General features: G+C 41.4%; 1 protein-coding gene across 1 annotated transcript in view; it reads left to right on the top strand.

Moving 5' to 3' along the window:
• whrnb (whirlin b) overlaps positions 1 to 16,288 on the top strand; it is a 191,102-nt gene that overhangs the window by 152,272 nt on the left and 22,542 nt on the right. The window contains exons 9-10 of the mRNA XM_060907385.1: positions 9,076 to 9,697; positions 12,364 to 12,545. Coding sequence (XP_060763368.1) covers positions 9,076 to 9,697; positions 12,364 to 12,545 — 804 coding nt within the window. The remainder of the gene's footprint in view (positions 1 to 9,075; positions 9,698 to 12,363; positions 12,546 to 16,288) is intronic.

The raw sequence follows: 16,288 nt of genomic DNA, 5'->3' as shown, positions 1-16,288 counted from the left end.
TAATGTGCATACAGAATGTTATAAATCCATACTGATACAGTGATGCATGCAATTTCTCTCAACACAAATATTTGGATTGAATGAACTCCATAGGCTACTGAGTGGCCTAATAATAGTTGCTCATAAAAGAAATATAATATATCTTCCATATATATCATGGAATTTCCATTTTAAGGCAACAGTCTATTCAGTCTAATTCTGACAGTTCTGCATTTAAAATGTTCATATACCAAATAATTGCATCACCTAAACTTGCTAGGTAGCTGATCACATGCATAGTAAAGTAGAAGTGCCAGCCAAAAACAGACTTCAAATTCAGTTGCTTGAGCTTGAAAATTTTACCGGGGGGCCCCTAAATTATAATCTTTCATAGGGCCCAAGATTTCTAGTGGCGCCCCTGTGTGCACGTGCTCTTATTCCACCTCTCTTCTCTAGGCAACAGTCACCTCACAAATCTCTGCCTCACAGGCAAACAGGCAGGCAGACCTGAAAACAAGCAAACGAAAATTCTGAACATATAATAGGCTAATCCTAACTAGCTCGTGTTCATGGCGATTTTTTTAATTTACTGAAAGTGAAACAACAAGGATGGAGAAGTGACTGACAGGTTCAGTTAAGAGGAAAAAACCTGACACTACCGACACAAGCATCAATAAAGAGAAAATGTAAAGAAAAGAAGATTCAGTTAGCACTGAGTCCCCAACACAGGAAGAACAAGAAAAACAAGCTCGGCAGACTAAAGTTTACCAAGTCAATGTGGCCCCCAATCTCAGATTAAAGCTGTCCAGCTTGGAACCAGATATTAAATCATTGATGCTTAGTATGCATCAGCACCACTCCTCCCATTAAGAAAAAAGAGTCAGTTTTGAGCAGAAGACAAGTAAGTGTAATCTGTTAAATCTAAAATTTGTTTTGTTCATTTCAGTTCATTCATGTTCCTCTTAATTTTGAACAATTTTGAACTATTGATATGAAATGTTCTGATTAACTGTTTGCTGAATTTTAAACCTCCATACTTTTGCCTTTAAAAACCACGGAGGATATGGAATGGATAGGTCTTTAATGTATTTAGTTAACCATAATTTTTTCAATTAAAAACACCTAATAGTACACATCTCTGTATGGTGTGTGTGTGTGTGTGTGTGTGTGTGTGTGTGTGTGTGTGTGTGTTGTGTGGGGCGGGCGGGGGGGGGGTGTTGACAGGTGGTCCTTGAAATTTTTTTTGGGACAAAGTGGTCCTTGGTCTGAAAAAGTTTGAGAAACACTAGCTTAGTAGCCTGGCTAACGCGACTTCAAAGCTCTCCGAGCTATTGGTCTGGCCAAGATATTAAGCCCAACCGTTTCCCAGAGCCCGTGGTTGACCCGCCTCCCTGAAATGCCTCAGTTTGCTACTGGTCGAAGCCAGAAAAGGCTGTGACGAAGCTTAAACCAATCACATCACTCTTTCCTCTGACGTATGCGACGCGACGGGGCAAACTGGTAGATTAAACTCTTACCGAAGCCGGTCGGGAGCAAGGCGAAAACGTCCTTCCTTTCAATAAATACCTTCAGGGCTGCTCTTTGCTCCGTTTTCAATGAGAACTTCCCGTTGAATGCTTTCTATACAGCATCTATGCGTAATAGATGCGGAAGCGTGAATGAAGCGCTTCCGGCATAGATTCTGTAAACAATCTATGGCTTCCGGTCGCAGTTCTACTATGTCAGTGCCTTGAACACGCCTCTACCCAGGGCCGTTGGAGATGCTCAAAGTTGATTGGTTCCCGATTTTTCGGGAGCTTGGAAGAGCTGTAGATAGCTTGCCTGGCCAGACTAAGCTCGCAACAGGCCCTCGTGTTGCGTCACGCTTAGGATGGGCGGGCCCAGGCTACTAGCTTAGAGCTAACTCGGTGCTACACGCCTCATTGGTTATCAGCTCATGCACGACTCGATTTCGTGGAATAACTGTTAAATATCTGACCTACTAACATTTGAAAAGTATGTCGTTAAGATATTATGAATTTTGGCCAAAAATATCCCAAAATGTCACTTTTTTTTATCCAAAAGTGGCCTACATTGAATTCAGTATATCAGATAGATTTACAAGAAACTATTGAATGAGCACTTTACGAATAATTTTAATGTTAATGATAATTAGAAAGTGATTAAAAGTGCTGTTTGCTCTCCTGTCCTGGCCAGTTTCTTTACTATACACTGAAGGCATTTGGGTTTGAGATCAAAAATTAATATGAGATGACTTAGAAACAACTTAGAAAATGGAACCTTCTGTTTGAACCCACCCATTTTTCAAGTGATCAAAAATATTGGAACATATGACTCACAAGTATGTCTTCTTGCCCAGGTATGTCTTGTTATATTTAGTGTTTAAACAGTTAATAGCTCTGAATATTGATTCTTGGTTTGAGCCTTGGGTTTTGCCAGTGAAGACTGCATTTGTTGTTAAAAAAGATAAACCAACATGAAGAACAGAGAGCTGTCTATAGGAGAAATGCAAAGCATTTTAAAGTGAGGAAAGAAGGAAAATTGATCAGAGTCATTGCACATTCGTTGGGCATAGCCTATGCACTGTCTTGCAAAAGTATTCATCCGCCTTGGTGTTTATTGATACTGATAATGGACTTATATAGCGCCATTTCCTTGAGTTCAATAGTGCTGGAATCATCTTTTCTTACAGCTGAATAGCTGAATTATGAAGGACACAGCTCAACATGACCAAGTCGAAGGCATATGAAGATGCCACTGGTAGCCGCCATACTTCTCGTGCTCAGATATTCACATGGTCAATTTAGAGTAGCTAGTTAACTTAACTGCATGTCTTTGGACTGTGGAGGAAACCCGAGCACCCAAAGGAAACCCACGCAGACATGGGGAGAACATGCAAACTCCACACAGAAAGGCTCCTGTTGGCCACTGGGCTCGAACCCAGTATCAGTATACTTTTGCAAGACACTATACAACACTTTGGAATGTCTTGAAAAAGAAAGAAACCACTGGTATACTAACAATCAGACATGAAACAGGTTGGCCAAGTAAAACAGAAGCAGTTGATAACAGAAATGTGAGAGCTGTGAAGAAACCCCCAAAACAACAATCAGTGTCATCACAAACAAACTCCACAGGGAAAGAAGACTTTGAGAGCAGAAGCATAGAACCATAACACAAGATGCAAACCACTCATCAGCAGTAAGAATCAGAAGGCCAGACTGGAATTCACAAAGAAATACAGCAATGAGCCACAAAAGTTTTGCAACCAAGATTAACCTCTACAAAAGTGAGTTTGTTAAAGATGGAGCCAAGCTCGTCGCCCCTTGCGCATATTTTAAATTTATCTATTGTTTCCGGTGAAATACCTGCAGATCTTAAAGTGGCAAGGGTGATGCCACTTCACAAGAAAGCAAGTAAACTGGATCCTGGTAACTATAGACCAATTTCATTTCTCAGCACCATCTCTAAATTATTTGAGAGAGTTGTGATTGACCAACTGCACAAATATCTCTCTGAAAAGGATCTCATTCACGAGTATCAATCAGGTTTTCGGTCGACATTTTCGACTGATACCTGTTTGGTTCACCTATTGGATTACATCAGGCATGAACAGGACAAGGGCAATTATATAGGGATGGTGTTGCTGGACCTCCAGAAAGCCTTTGACACGGTGAACCATGATAGGCTCTTGATGAAGTTGGAAGCTATAGGGCTCCGACAATCTGCAGTTGACTGGTTTAGGTCATACCTGCAATCCCGCGCACAAGTGGTAGATATTGGGGGCACATTTTCTGATCCAGCAAATATTTCTTGTGGTGTTCCCCAAGGGTCAATACTTGGCCCATTATTATTTTGATCTATTTTAATGATATTACCTCTGCTGTAAATTGCAAATTGTTATTGTATGCCGATGACTCCGCACTTATAGTTGCGGATAAGAGTTCAGAGGTAATTCAACATAGATTATCCAGGGAGTTAGAATCAATCAGAGAATGGCTGATTGACAATAGATTATCCCTGCATTTAGGCAAAACGGAGTCCATTCTCTTCGCTTCGAAGAGTAAACTCAGCAAAATTAAATCCATTCAGGTGCAGTGTGATGGAAATGTGCTTGCAAGTCGCTCGCATGTCAAATATTTGGGCCTTACTCTAGATCAGTCTCTGAATGGAGAGGCTATTGTGGACAATATAGTTAGAAAGTCGAATGCAAAATTTAAGTTTCTGTATCGGCAGGCTAAACATATTAGCCAGGAAACTAGGAGACTGTTAGTCTTGGCTCTTATACAGTGTCACTATGACTATGCCTGTACGTCATGGTACTCAGGGTTAACGAAGAAGTACAAAGATAGACTTCAAGTTTCCCAAAACAAAATTATACAATTTATTTTGGATGCACCGGCCAGAACACATGTTGGTGCTGTAGAGTTCAATCAGGTCAAAATGTTACCAGTCCAAATGTGCGCTACCCAACTCAAGCTGAACCTTGTATTCAAAATTATGCATAATATGGCCCCTAATTATTTATCAGATCAGTTCAGCTTGGTTCAAAATTTACACTCAATGAATACAAGATCAAGTGCTACCTCCCTGCAGATACCTCGTGTCAAATCATTTGGTAAATCATCATTTGTTTATACATCCATTAAAGCATTCAATAATCTGCCATCTGACATAAGATCATGTAGGACATTAACTAGTTTTAAATTTGCTGTTAAGCGTCATTTTTTTTAGTGAATTGTATCGCCAGGAATTGAGCACTTTTATGTATTTTTAGATAGGTCCTTCTTCCGTTTTCCCTGTCATTTTTGTTATCTTATAGGTTTTTTCTATCATTATTTAGGTCTAGTCTATATTCTAAGTATATTATTTTATAATATGTTTGCTATTTTTTTATTTTATTATAATTATTATAATTATTTACACTTTTTCCCCCGTTATTGTTATTATTATTATTATTATTATTATTATTATTATTATTATTATTATTATTATAACTTTTTCACCTGTAATCATGATTGCCACGTGACCAATAGGACCACATTGGAAATAAGCAATTTTTGCTTTCATGTGTTATCCTGGTTTTTAATTGTCATATTTACATGTATAGTGTTTGTATGATTATTATTTACTGAATAAACAAAAAAAAAATGAGAAGCCCAAAGTGTGGAGGAAGAAAGGATCTACTCATGATCCAAAACATACACACTCATCGTTCATGCCTGGTGGAGACAGTGTCAAGGCTTGGACTTGCATAGCTACTTGGCTTCTGGAATGGAGCCTATTCCAGGTTTAATCTTCTAATCTTTATTGATGATGTAACTCATGATAGTAGCAGCAGAATGAATTCAGAAATCTGCAGAAACATTCTATCTTCCAGGTTAAAGAGAAATGCATCCAATCTACTTGGGAGGAACTTCATCATGCAGCAAGACAATGACCAAATCACTCTGTTAACACAACAAAGGATTTCATCAGGGGAATAACGCGGAAGGGTTTAGACTGGCCAAATCAATCACCACACCTCCTGAATAGGAGATCAAAGGGTCAAAGGGGGAGCGCTTTGCATATGTTTGCATATGATGTCACGTCACTGTGTTGCTGTGTTCTGCAGATGGGGGTCAGGAATTTATTTTCTACTTCGGAAACAATATCACAAGCTCTCAGAATGCTGAAGGTTTGTTTCATTTATGGTTGCTCAAATCGATCAAACCAAGAAACCACAAGGAGCTTATCTTGCAATTTTCTTTTTATACCTTTCTCTCAGATGGAACCATCAGAGCCTTCTAGGCATTCAGAGACAGCCCAAACATATCAGCCTTTCAAATGTTAGATTTAATTTCTTTAATTCTTTCATAATTTCATTATAATTATTCTCTTCTAATTCTAATTTAGCCTCATTTTCTATCAAATTTGCTTCAAAAATGAAAGGGTTACTGTCCTGAAAACATTAAAATAGACTTATCAGATGAGATTATTTTTGTTTGTTTGTTGTCTCTAGGCTGAGAAGAGTTTAGAGCTGCTCACTCATTGGTTAGGACTTCATTGTCGGGACAGAAGGCCATGGCAGTGTATGTTTATGTAGGAAGTGACAGATGAATTAACCAATCAGATTTTGATTTATAGTGGGAGGGACCAAAAATTTACCGTCCTCGGCCTTCTCGAAGGCAAACACGAGCTTAACCGTGAGTCAGCACTGTCAGCGCAGCACATACATGTCAACCCCTACGGATTTCCCGTATTCCCTACGGATTTTGGCATTTTTAAAATGGTACGGGCGTAGTGGTATTCAACTACGGATTTTTCTACATTTTCACCTTAAAATTATTTTGATTTATTACCATCAAAAAAATCGTAATGAAATACGAAAATGCATAGGAGCCGCCATTTTCTACATTTAGAATTACTCAACCGGTACTTCCGCTAGTACCAACAAGCCATTCCAAATGTCTGAGCATGTACAATTGTGATTTTCCTGCACACCGAGCGGGAAATAACAGCACATGTAGCGTAACAATAGACAGGTCAAGAGGTCAAGGTGTCGGCACCACCGAAGAAAAAACTCAAAACATCTAAAACTGGAGGTCGCTTTCTTCCCGAATGGACAGAAACATTCAATGGAATAATTATCGCTTCCAAAATGGATGCTGAGTATGTCAACTGCACAATTTGTTGTAGAGACGTGAAAGTGTTTGCCTCTGGAATTTACGACATGAGGGAACACATGAAATCTCAAAAGCATGTGAAGAATGCAAACCAGAAAAAGAGACAGCCGTCGATTAATTTCTTCACGCAAAAGCAGTCAGGAACATTGCTGAACAATGTACCAAGTGAACCCCAAATTATTGGATTATGTGAGAAGAGACACTAAATTTTGTTGAACTGATATAGGGTTAAGAAAACACTGACTGCTTTTTAATTGAGTGTTAACAGTACATATGGATGTACAGAAATAAACCAGTGCATATATTAGGTAAGATCTGATACATTTTTATTATGCATGAAATATTACTATGGATTTGGGATGGAAATTATGGATTTCTTTACCAGGGAGTACAGGTGAGAGCCATGAGGGGTTGACATGTATGGCAGCAGTGAAGTCACCTTCCAGCCGGTGTAGCGTTCATCAGTAGTGTTAGTGAATGCTAATAAAGCGGTCAAGCCAGTGCTGTTGAGAGCACAGGCTAACGACCGAGAAACTACGATTTCTGTCTCCAGACTCTTCTTCCATGCACATTCGCTAGAGTATGTTTCAATCATACTGAAGTATTCATTTCCCTGTGTAACTTACTTAGTTACTTTTAAAATCAACATCAACAGCTACACACAATGGAGCGACCTGGTAGCCTGCTGCTCATCCCTTGCAAAATCCTTTGCCCTGTTGCTGTTTTGGTGTCTGGCTAAGTTTTGGCTGAGCTCAAGTCCCAGCTCTAATCATAACAGTTCACCCCTGTTTTCTTTCATAATATCATCAAAACTATCAAAGTACAAGCTTTCCTCCATCTCGTCCACTCTGCTTTTCATTTCTTGCCCCATTTGGATTTTGCACGTCATCAGAATCACATGACTGCAAACAACCTATTGAAAGAAGCTGTGGTACAAACCTGGAATAGTATCGCAAAAGAAAAATGCAACAGTTTAGTGATGTCATTGGGTTGACAGCTTGATGTAGCTAATGTTCCGAGATGTTATGTACAAATCACTCAAGTGGTAACGGGTGGTAAACCTGAGCAGTCAAGTAAAAAAGCCTCAGGACTGGTGACTGGAATGGAAGTGGAGTTTATAACACAAATCATTCCTGAGGATCCTATTATAAGCCAAGCCTTTGATAAACAACAATTGATTTAGGTATTACTGATAATTAGTCGATAAATATAGTTTAAACTATGTACTATTCTGTCTATGTGGCTTTTTATGGTCAGAATAAGTAACTAGGTGTTTGTGTACTGAGACACCAGAAATACATTTTATTCTGCATAAAATACTTAAAGCTAGACTGCCTTTCGATTTCATAAAATCGGTGAAATTTAGTTCCTTCTGAAATTTAGTCATTGTGATATATGTTAATTTCTGTAATATCTCACAAAATATCAGGCCATTCTGTGGCTGGGAAGTTATTTAATTTGAGGAGATTCCTGAGCAAATAATGTGCATGAAATCGCTCGCTTCACGCAGTCAAGCAGACAGAGGAAGTCCGTGTGTGTGCGCATGCGCAGGTTTACCTTTGACCGTGCACTGACAGTTCCATCATTCTGTCGCTAAGCGAACAGCTGATCACACCGAGGCGCTCGCTGACCGCCGATATTTATTAGTTTGGTCCTGCGTTTCCTTTCCTTTGTATACAACATAACGTCTTTTCTTCTCGCTTTCCGTTACTGTAGTCGGTCTTTCACGTTTCATTCGCACACTCACGTCCTCCATTTTTCTCTCCTGTTTCAGATTTGTATCCCACAATGCGTTGCGCGAACGGGGAAAGCCCACCACATGATGCATGATGTAGTATCTTGAATTGGGTCATGGTGAAGCAGGAAAAAATAGCAGAGAATTCAGGGCCACATGGCTCTAAATTCATTAATTGTTCTATTTAAAAAAGCCTCATAAAATTGGAAGTCTGTGATTCGAATTCAGTAATTTTCGGTCCACTAAACAAAAATAATTGGGTGTTGGGGAAAATTCTTTTTATGACCCACACTTGAAAAATCTGAAAGGCAGTCTAGCTTTAAAAGTGAGAGCAACAACTGTGAGTGGAATTTGCAATATCACACTCAGAAACTGGTAAAAGTGCACGGTTTTATTCCTGATATAAAAAATAATCAGGAAAAGCCGAGCAGTTTTACTTTCTGTGATCCCGAATTTTAACCCCAGAGCGGAATACAGTATAAATGCAGTACCATGTTACCATGGCAACAGTTAGCTACAGTTGGAAGGCAGAGATCCTCGGTAACATGAAACGAAGCTGAAAGTTTGCTGATTAACCGATAAATCCTGCTACATGAGAGAGGCCCCTGTGTGTCTGTGATGTTTCACAGAAAGTTTAAGTTAATTGGTTCTTCCAGAATAAAATTATAAATATTGCTCATCCTTATACCATTTCAGGATGAAGTGCAATCTCGTGTCGAGTCTCCACCTAACTTCAGACCACCACCTCCTCCTGGACAGGGAAGTCCGAAGATCCAGCTCAGACGCCCTACATCTAAACTGTACCAGACCAACCTGCGCTTCACAGCCCCCTGCAGGATGCACCAAGAAAGTCACGCTCTTAACCACACAGACCCACACATACGCCCGTCCTGCTCAGCTCACACTTCCCCATGCACTGTCCACCACAGCTCCTCTTCCTGTGTCTCCCATCGCTCTCCTCCTCATTCCTGCTCCCTCCATCACTGCTCTCCATGTTCTCTCCATCGCTCCGGACCCTCAGTTGCACCGCCAGCTAAAGACCTCGTCCAGTTTTTGATGAGCAAGCAGGTGGCTATGTTGCCGCCCCATCCAGAATCTGCAAGCCGCTCACGAGCTGCCACTCCGACCCCCAGCATGTCCGCTCGTTCCTCTCCATCCCTCTCGCCCTCGCTGCGTATACCTGCACCGCCACCTTGCAGCCCGGAAAAACCTGAGGTCAGGATCTCGGCACCTGATATGAGCCCCAGCATGGCTCGCCACCACAGACTCAACCCTGAGAAGGAGACTGCAGAGGAGAAGACGCAGATCCAACCACGAGGTGAGAGGAGAATTATAAAGCTTCTGAGTAAACTTTAGACAAATAACTTTTATTATTCTATCCACATTCACTGGATATGAGCAATTGCGTACTCTGATTGGCTACTCTACTACTAGGCTATCAGTGAGTAGAGAAAAGCAAAATGGCGGCGTGTAACAAGTCAGATATATCACTTTGTTATCAAGTATTTAAAAGAAACAGAAATAGCTAAAAGAATATAGTTATTTTTTTCCCCCAGTATCTCCTGTTCCACACTCCAGCCCAGTCGGTGGCGGTAATGCACCTTTAAGTTGGTTTGTCAACCACCAAAAAAAACCCTAAAGAAGAAGAAGAAGAAAATGGTGGCACATGTTGCTGAACCAACCGAGGATGAAATAAAAGCTCTACTCAAAAACAACCCCCCCCCCCCAAAAAAATATGGAATGAAAGTCTCATCTCATTATCTGTAGCCGCTTTATCCTGTTCTACAGGGTCGCAGGCAAGCTGGAGCCTATCCCAGCTGACTACGGGCGAAAGGCGGAGTACACCCTGGACAAGTCGCCAGGTCATCACAGGGCTGACACATAGACACAGACAACCATTCACACTCACATTCACACCTACGCTCAATTTAGAGTCACCAGTTAACCTAACCTGCATGTCTTTGGACTGTGGGGGAAACCGGAGCACCCGGAGGAAACCCACGCGGACACGGGGAGAACATGCAAACTCCGCACAGAAAGGCCCTCGCCAGCCACGAGGCTCGAACCCGGGCCTTCTTGCTGTGAGGCGACAGCGCTAACCACTACACCACCGTGCCGCCCTGGAATGAAAGTATTTGATGGTAAGAACGTACCTTTTTTTTATTTTTCAAGAATTATTATTATAGCATTTTCCACAAATTGCTCCTGTCATTTCGCCGGTTTGTTTACATTCTAAGCGGAAATTATTTTGTCGGATGTTTTGTATAAAGTTTTCATTTATCAAATTTACAAAAAACTAAAAAGAAAATGCTCTGTTTCTCAAAATCCAGTGAATGTGGATAGAATAAAACAATTATTCCACTCAATCTCGGTGCTACGCGCCTCGTCAGCTATCAGCTCATGTACGACTCGATTTCATGGAATAACTCTTAATTATAGGTTATGTTGTGAATATTTTATTTGTTCTTTATTTGCATATTTGAAATTATTTTAAAATAGGTTATGCTTTAGTGAAGTTGGCCTCAATGTCATTACATATTTAATTCCTGAGATGAAGATATGAATTTTTCAGTACCGTATTTTCCGGACTATACGTCGCTCCGGAGTTTAAGTCGCATCAGCCAAAAAATGCATTATGAAGACGAAAAAAACATATATACGTCGCACCGGACTACAAGTCGCACTTTTTTGAAGGGTTATTCTATCCATAGAATCTGTGATTCTATCTGATAAGCGGCGCGTGGTTACTGCGCGACTGCATTGTTTATTTAATAAACGAACAGCTGAGCAGTGATAACGCGCCCTTTGCCCTGTAAGTAGCCTAGTCTGATTATTTTAAATATCTACTACTATCTTTAATACTATCACTATCGTTATTACTAATAGCAAATACTCTTTCATCTTTGTTATTAAAGCTGTAGTCATCATCGAGGAGTGTCATTCTTCATTTTTGTCGAATTTTATTTCATCAAATCAGAGGCCAAGTAGGCTATAGGTATATCATCTCCAAAGACAGGTACGGTAGTAAAAACAACCGTCTAGTGAAAAAAAACAACAACAACAACAACAACCGCTCAGAGAAAAAAACAGGCAGAAAGTGCGCCTGCCAGTTAACGTCATACCAGATAAAAACATGAAATGTTATTCAGACCATTAACACCATAACGTCAGAGACGAAGAATAAAGTTCATCTTGGAAGGAGAGTTATTTTTAAAAATGCAAAACAAAATCATTTATAATAGCCCAGAGAAAAACTGGCTGAATATGTACCGTAACATCAAGTTATTCAATAGCCTATAGGCCTAAAATCATTACATAACTTATTTAAATAACTATAGGCCTATCATTAATAATAAAACACAGGTCAATCAAGTTTATCAAGCTGACGATTTCACTCCAAATCAGCAAATCCATTGAATTCCTCATCCTCGGTGTCGCTTCTGAACAACTCTGCCAACTCCAGCGGCAGACGAAGCGCCGTTTCCTCTTCTGCGTGGCTGTTGTCAGACTCGGCATCAGCTCCAGTTATTCCGCGGTGAAAAAAAAAAAACATATATACGTCGCACTGGAGTATAAGTCGCATGGCCAGCCGAACCATGAAAAAAAGTGCGACTTGTAGTCCAAAAAATACGGTAATATTTTACAATTGTATTCCTCCCATCCTAAAGAGATGGCCTGATTGAATAAGGAGCTTCATTGCTTCGTAGTGCAACACAACATAGGGGTTAAAAAGAATTATTTTGCCCTTTGGAGTCAAAATGTGAGAATAAATGGTACATTTACTTTATAAAATGTGTGTGATTACATTTGTGCATTGATGCTTGCGTGTTTATGGATTTGTGTCTGTATTCATTGACGTGTGGGTGTGTAACGTGTGCCTTCTCTGAATCCGTAGGTGTTTCAAACTGTTTTGTAAGCTTTCGTTGCAGGTACAGCTATTGTGCTATATATTGCGCTAATGTGTATGCGTGTGTGTTTTGTCAGGTGCTACTTTATCCCAGCTCTCAGACAGTGGACAGACCCTGAGTGAGGACAGTGGCGTGGACATCGCAGAGGCAGGAGGAATGTGTAAGGACAGCAGTCCTCGGCCTGGTAAAGCCATATCCCAGAATGCCTCAGGAGAGGCGCGGGGGGCAGAGAGAGCAGCACAGGTTCCCAATCACCAGGTGAGGACTAGAGCGCTCAACATGGGAGAGTGATACAGATCAAATCAGTGTTGTTTGATGGATGTTGATGTCTTTCACGATGCATTTATAAACAGAAACTGGTCAAAAGAAGAACTTTTTTTTTAGCTTCCAGGAGCTGGGGAGATAATAGAGCAGTGATGGTGATGACTGTAAAAACATCTGCCTCATTACTATGATACCGGCAAGTGGCCTAATCGTTAACGTGTCCGCCTCTCGATTTGGAGATCGCGAGTTCTACTCATGGTCGGGTCATACCAAAGACCATCATAAAAATGGTGCCTACTGTCATTTGGCAAGGCATGCTGCAATACAGATGCGAGTGGGGAGTCAAACTCTCGCGGTTACCAGAAGACTAGCCCCCCACTGTAACCCTATGTAATATAGGCGAGAGGCCGAGGGCTACGAAATGGAGATCGGCGCTGCCAAACGCGCCATGAATGGTGCGGGAAGGACTTTGACATTACTGTGATGCATAATAATTCCATAGTTTAACAAAACGGGTCATTTCCAAGCCTCACCATTGCTTCAGTGGATAATCTCACCTCGATACTGGACATGTGTACCTAAGAACTGCTGCTGGAATCATAAAGACTGTCCTGGGTTCATCCCAGGACTCTTATTCACTATATACTCATATTAAATGTCCTTTCACCATACTTAGTACTGTTTACCATTATACAGTACAGCTGTAGAAGAGTAATGATCTATAATCTCATTATCTGGTGTCATCCAGAAGAGAATAGATTTCCTTGAGTTTGGTTCCTATTTCATCCTCATGTTGTCTCAAAGTTTGTCCTTGCTACTTGGGGACAGCATCTATTGTTAAAACCCCAATACAAATAAAATTGAATGAAAGAAGTGTGCAGAATAAACATTGTTATTCTATCCACATTCACTGGATATGAGCAGTCGTGCACTCTGATTGGCTACTCTACAACTAGGATATCAGCTCATATACCATGAGTAGAGAAAAACAAAATGGTGGAGCGCATCAAGTCAGATCATGTCACTTTATCAAGTATTTAAAAGAAACAGAAATAGCTGAAAGAATATCTCATCTCATTATCTCTAGCCGCTTTATCCTGTTCTACAGGGTCGCGGGCAAGCTGGAGCCTATCCCAGCTGACTACGGGCGAAAGGCGGGGTACACCCTGGACAAGTCGCCAGGTCATCACAGGGCTGACACATAGACACAGACAACCATTCACACTCACATTCACACCTACGGTCAATTTAGAGTCACCAGTTAACCTAACCTGCATGTCTTTGGACTGTGGGGGAAACCGGAGCACCTGGAGGAAACCCACGCGGACACGGGGAGAACATGCAAACTCCACACAGAAAGGCCCTCGCCGGCCACGGGGCTCGAACCCAGGACCTTCTTGCTGTGAGGTGACAGCGCTAACCACTACACCACCGTGCCGCCCTGAAAGAATATGCCCCCCCCCCAAAAAAAATCTCCTGTTCCACACTCCAGCCCAGTCGGTGGCGCTAATGCACCTTTAAGTTGGTTTGTCAACTGCCAAAAAAACCCTAAAGAAAAAGATGAAAATGGTGGAGCATGTTACTGAACCAACCGAGGATGAAATAAAAACTCTACTCGAAAACAAAACCCCCCAAAAAGCAACAAAATATGTAATGAAAGTATTTGATGGTTTAAGAACGTGTCTTTTTTTATTTTTCAAGAATTATTATTATTGCATTTTTCACAAATTGCTCCTGTCATTTCGCCGGTTTGTTTACATTCTAAGCGGAAATGATTTTGTTGGACATTTTGTATCAAGTTTTTATTTATTGAATTTGCAAAAAATAAAACTAAAAATGCTCTTTTTCTCAAAATCCAGTGAATGTGGATAGAATAAAACATTCCACTCAATCTCGTCGTACATGGCTTAGAGCCAACTCGGTGTTACGCGCCTCATTGATTATCAGCTCATGTACGATTTGATTTCGTGGAATAACTTTTAATTACTTTGTCTGATCAGGCATATAGTTATCTAGCAGGGTTTCTCCAAATGAATTTCTTTCAATAACGTACTTTCAATGCATTCCAGACCTGGAAAAAATGAGAAAAGCTTCTGGGGAAAAATTAGGATGTTCTGTTGTCAAATTAATATCGACTCAAGACACCAAAGTTTTTTCATCTTGGTTATTGTTTGTGGCACAATAAAACAACAATTTTCCCCTTAGGCATGTTGTATAAATCAAATGGTGCTAGGCCGCCAAAAATCCATTTTAATTCCAGCTTGTAATGTGACAAAACAGGACAAACACCAAGGAGGATGAATACTTTTGCAAGACACTGTATTATCTTAGGCTACATCCACACGACAACGGCAACGAGATTTTTTTTTAAATATCGCGTCCACATGGGCAACGGATCAGTAAAATTTCAGGTTCATATGGCAACGCAATGCTTGCTGAAAACGATGCAATACACATGCCACACCTCTACGTGCGCTGTAAGACGGTCCCATCGGAGACACCAGAACAATAGAAGAAGTAGACGCATGCGCATAAACCCCTTCTTCTGTAGCATCAGCCACATAAAGTTTTGATTATTAATCAGTAGCGTAAAACGAAAGACGCGGAAAGAGGAATGAATGGGGGTAGATGGAAGCCGGTACGCCAACATTCTGATATCCTCCAGAATTCTTTAATGGTCCGGAATAAATTGAATGCTACACGTTGATGGATTACTTTGTTCTTCTACGCCCTTTTTGAGGAATGTATTGTCGGACTTAAACCAACATCTGAAGAGGTGAGATCACTCCTTTTTTTTTTCCTATGTTTGCTGGCGGGATTGTTTTTGTTTTTGGAAAGCGCACGGGCGGTGCGCGGTTTGGTACTGCTTCCGCAGTGTTTGGACTAAAGACTCTGCCCTAAGGGCTATTCTCTCACTCTCTTTCACTCTCTCTCTCTCTCTCTCTCTCTCTCTCTCTCTCACTTTGCACCATTACACAATAAATATTCACAGTGAAAATATTTTGTAAGCGCGTTTCATGAACCAAGTTATAGGATTTGTTGACAACTCGCATCGAGTTCGTTACACTTCTACCCGGCGTGAAGCACTGACAGTCATGTGGTTGTGACGTCATCGTAAACAAATCCGTTCTACTCATCCAGACGACTTCGCAACGGCGCCGTTGCCAGATTTTTTCACTCTGGAACCCGTTCTCAAAAGATTTCGTTTTGGGGCACCCAAAACGCCGGTGCCGTGTGGACGCCAGGCCGAAACGATAAACAATTTTATCAGATTCACCTGAATCCGTTGCCGTGTGGACAGGGCCTTAGTCCGCTGGTATACCACTCAACGCCAGCCAATGTTATTTAAAAATTCGTCTCGTCTCGTCTCGTCTTCTTCCGCTTATCCAGGACCGGGTCGCGGAGGCAGCAGTCTAAGCATGGAAGCCCAAACTTCCCTTTCCCCAGACACCTCGGCCAGCTCCTCGGGAAGAACACCGAGGCGTTCCCAGGCCAGCCGAGAGACATAGTCCCTCCAGCGTGTCCTGGGTCTTCCCCGGGGCCTCCTCCCGGGGGGACATGCCTGGAACACCTCCCCAGGGAGGCGTCCAGGAGGCATCCGAAAAAGATGTCCGAGCCACCTCAGCTGGTTCCTCTCGATGTGGAGGAGCAGCGGCTCTACTCCGAGCTCCTCCCGAGTGACTGTGCTTCTCACCCTATCTCTAAGGGAGCGCCCAGCCACCCTGCGAAGGAAACTC

This window comes from Neoarius graeffei, chromosome 24, assembly GCF_027579695.1.
Source record: "Neoarius graeffei isolate fNeoGra1 chromosome 24, fNeoGra1.pri, whole genome shotgun sequence".
Lineage (NCBI taxonomy): Eukaryota > Metazoa > Chordata > Actinopteri > Siluriformes > Ariidae > Neoarius > Neoarius graeffei.
Note: the sequence above shows the minus strand (reverse complement) of the source record. Positions and strands in the feature narration are given on the sequence as shown.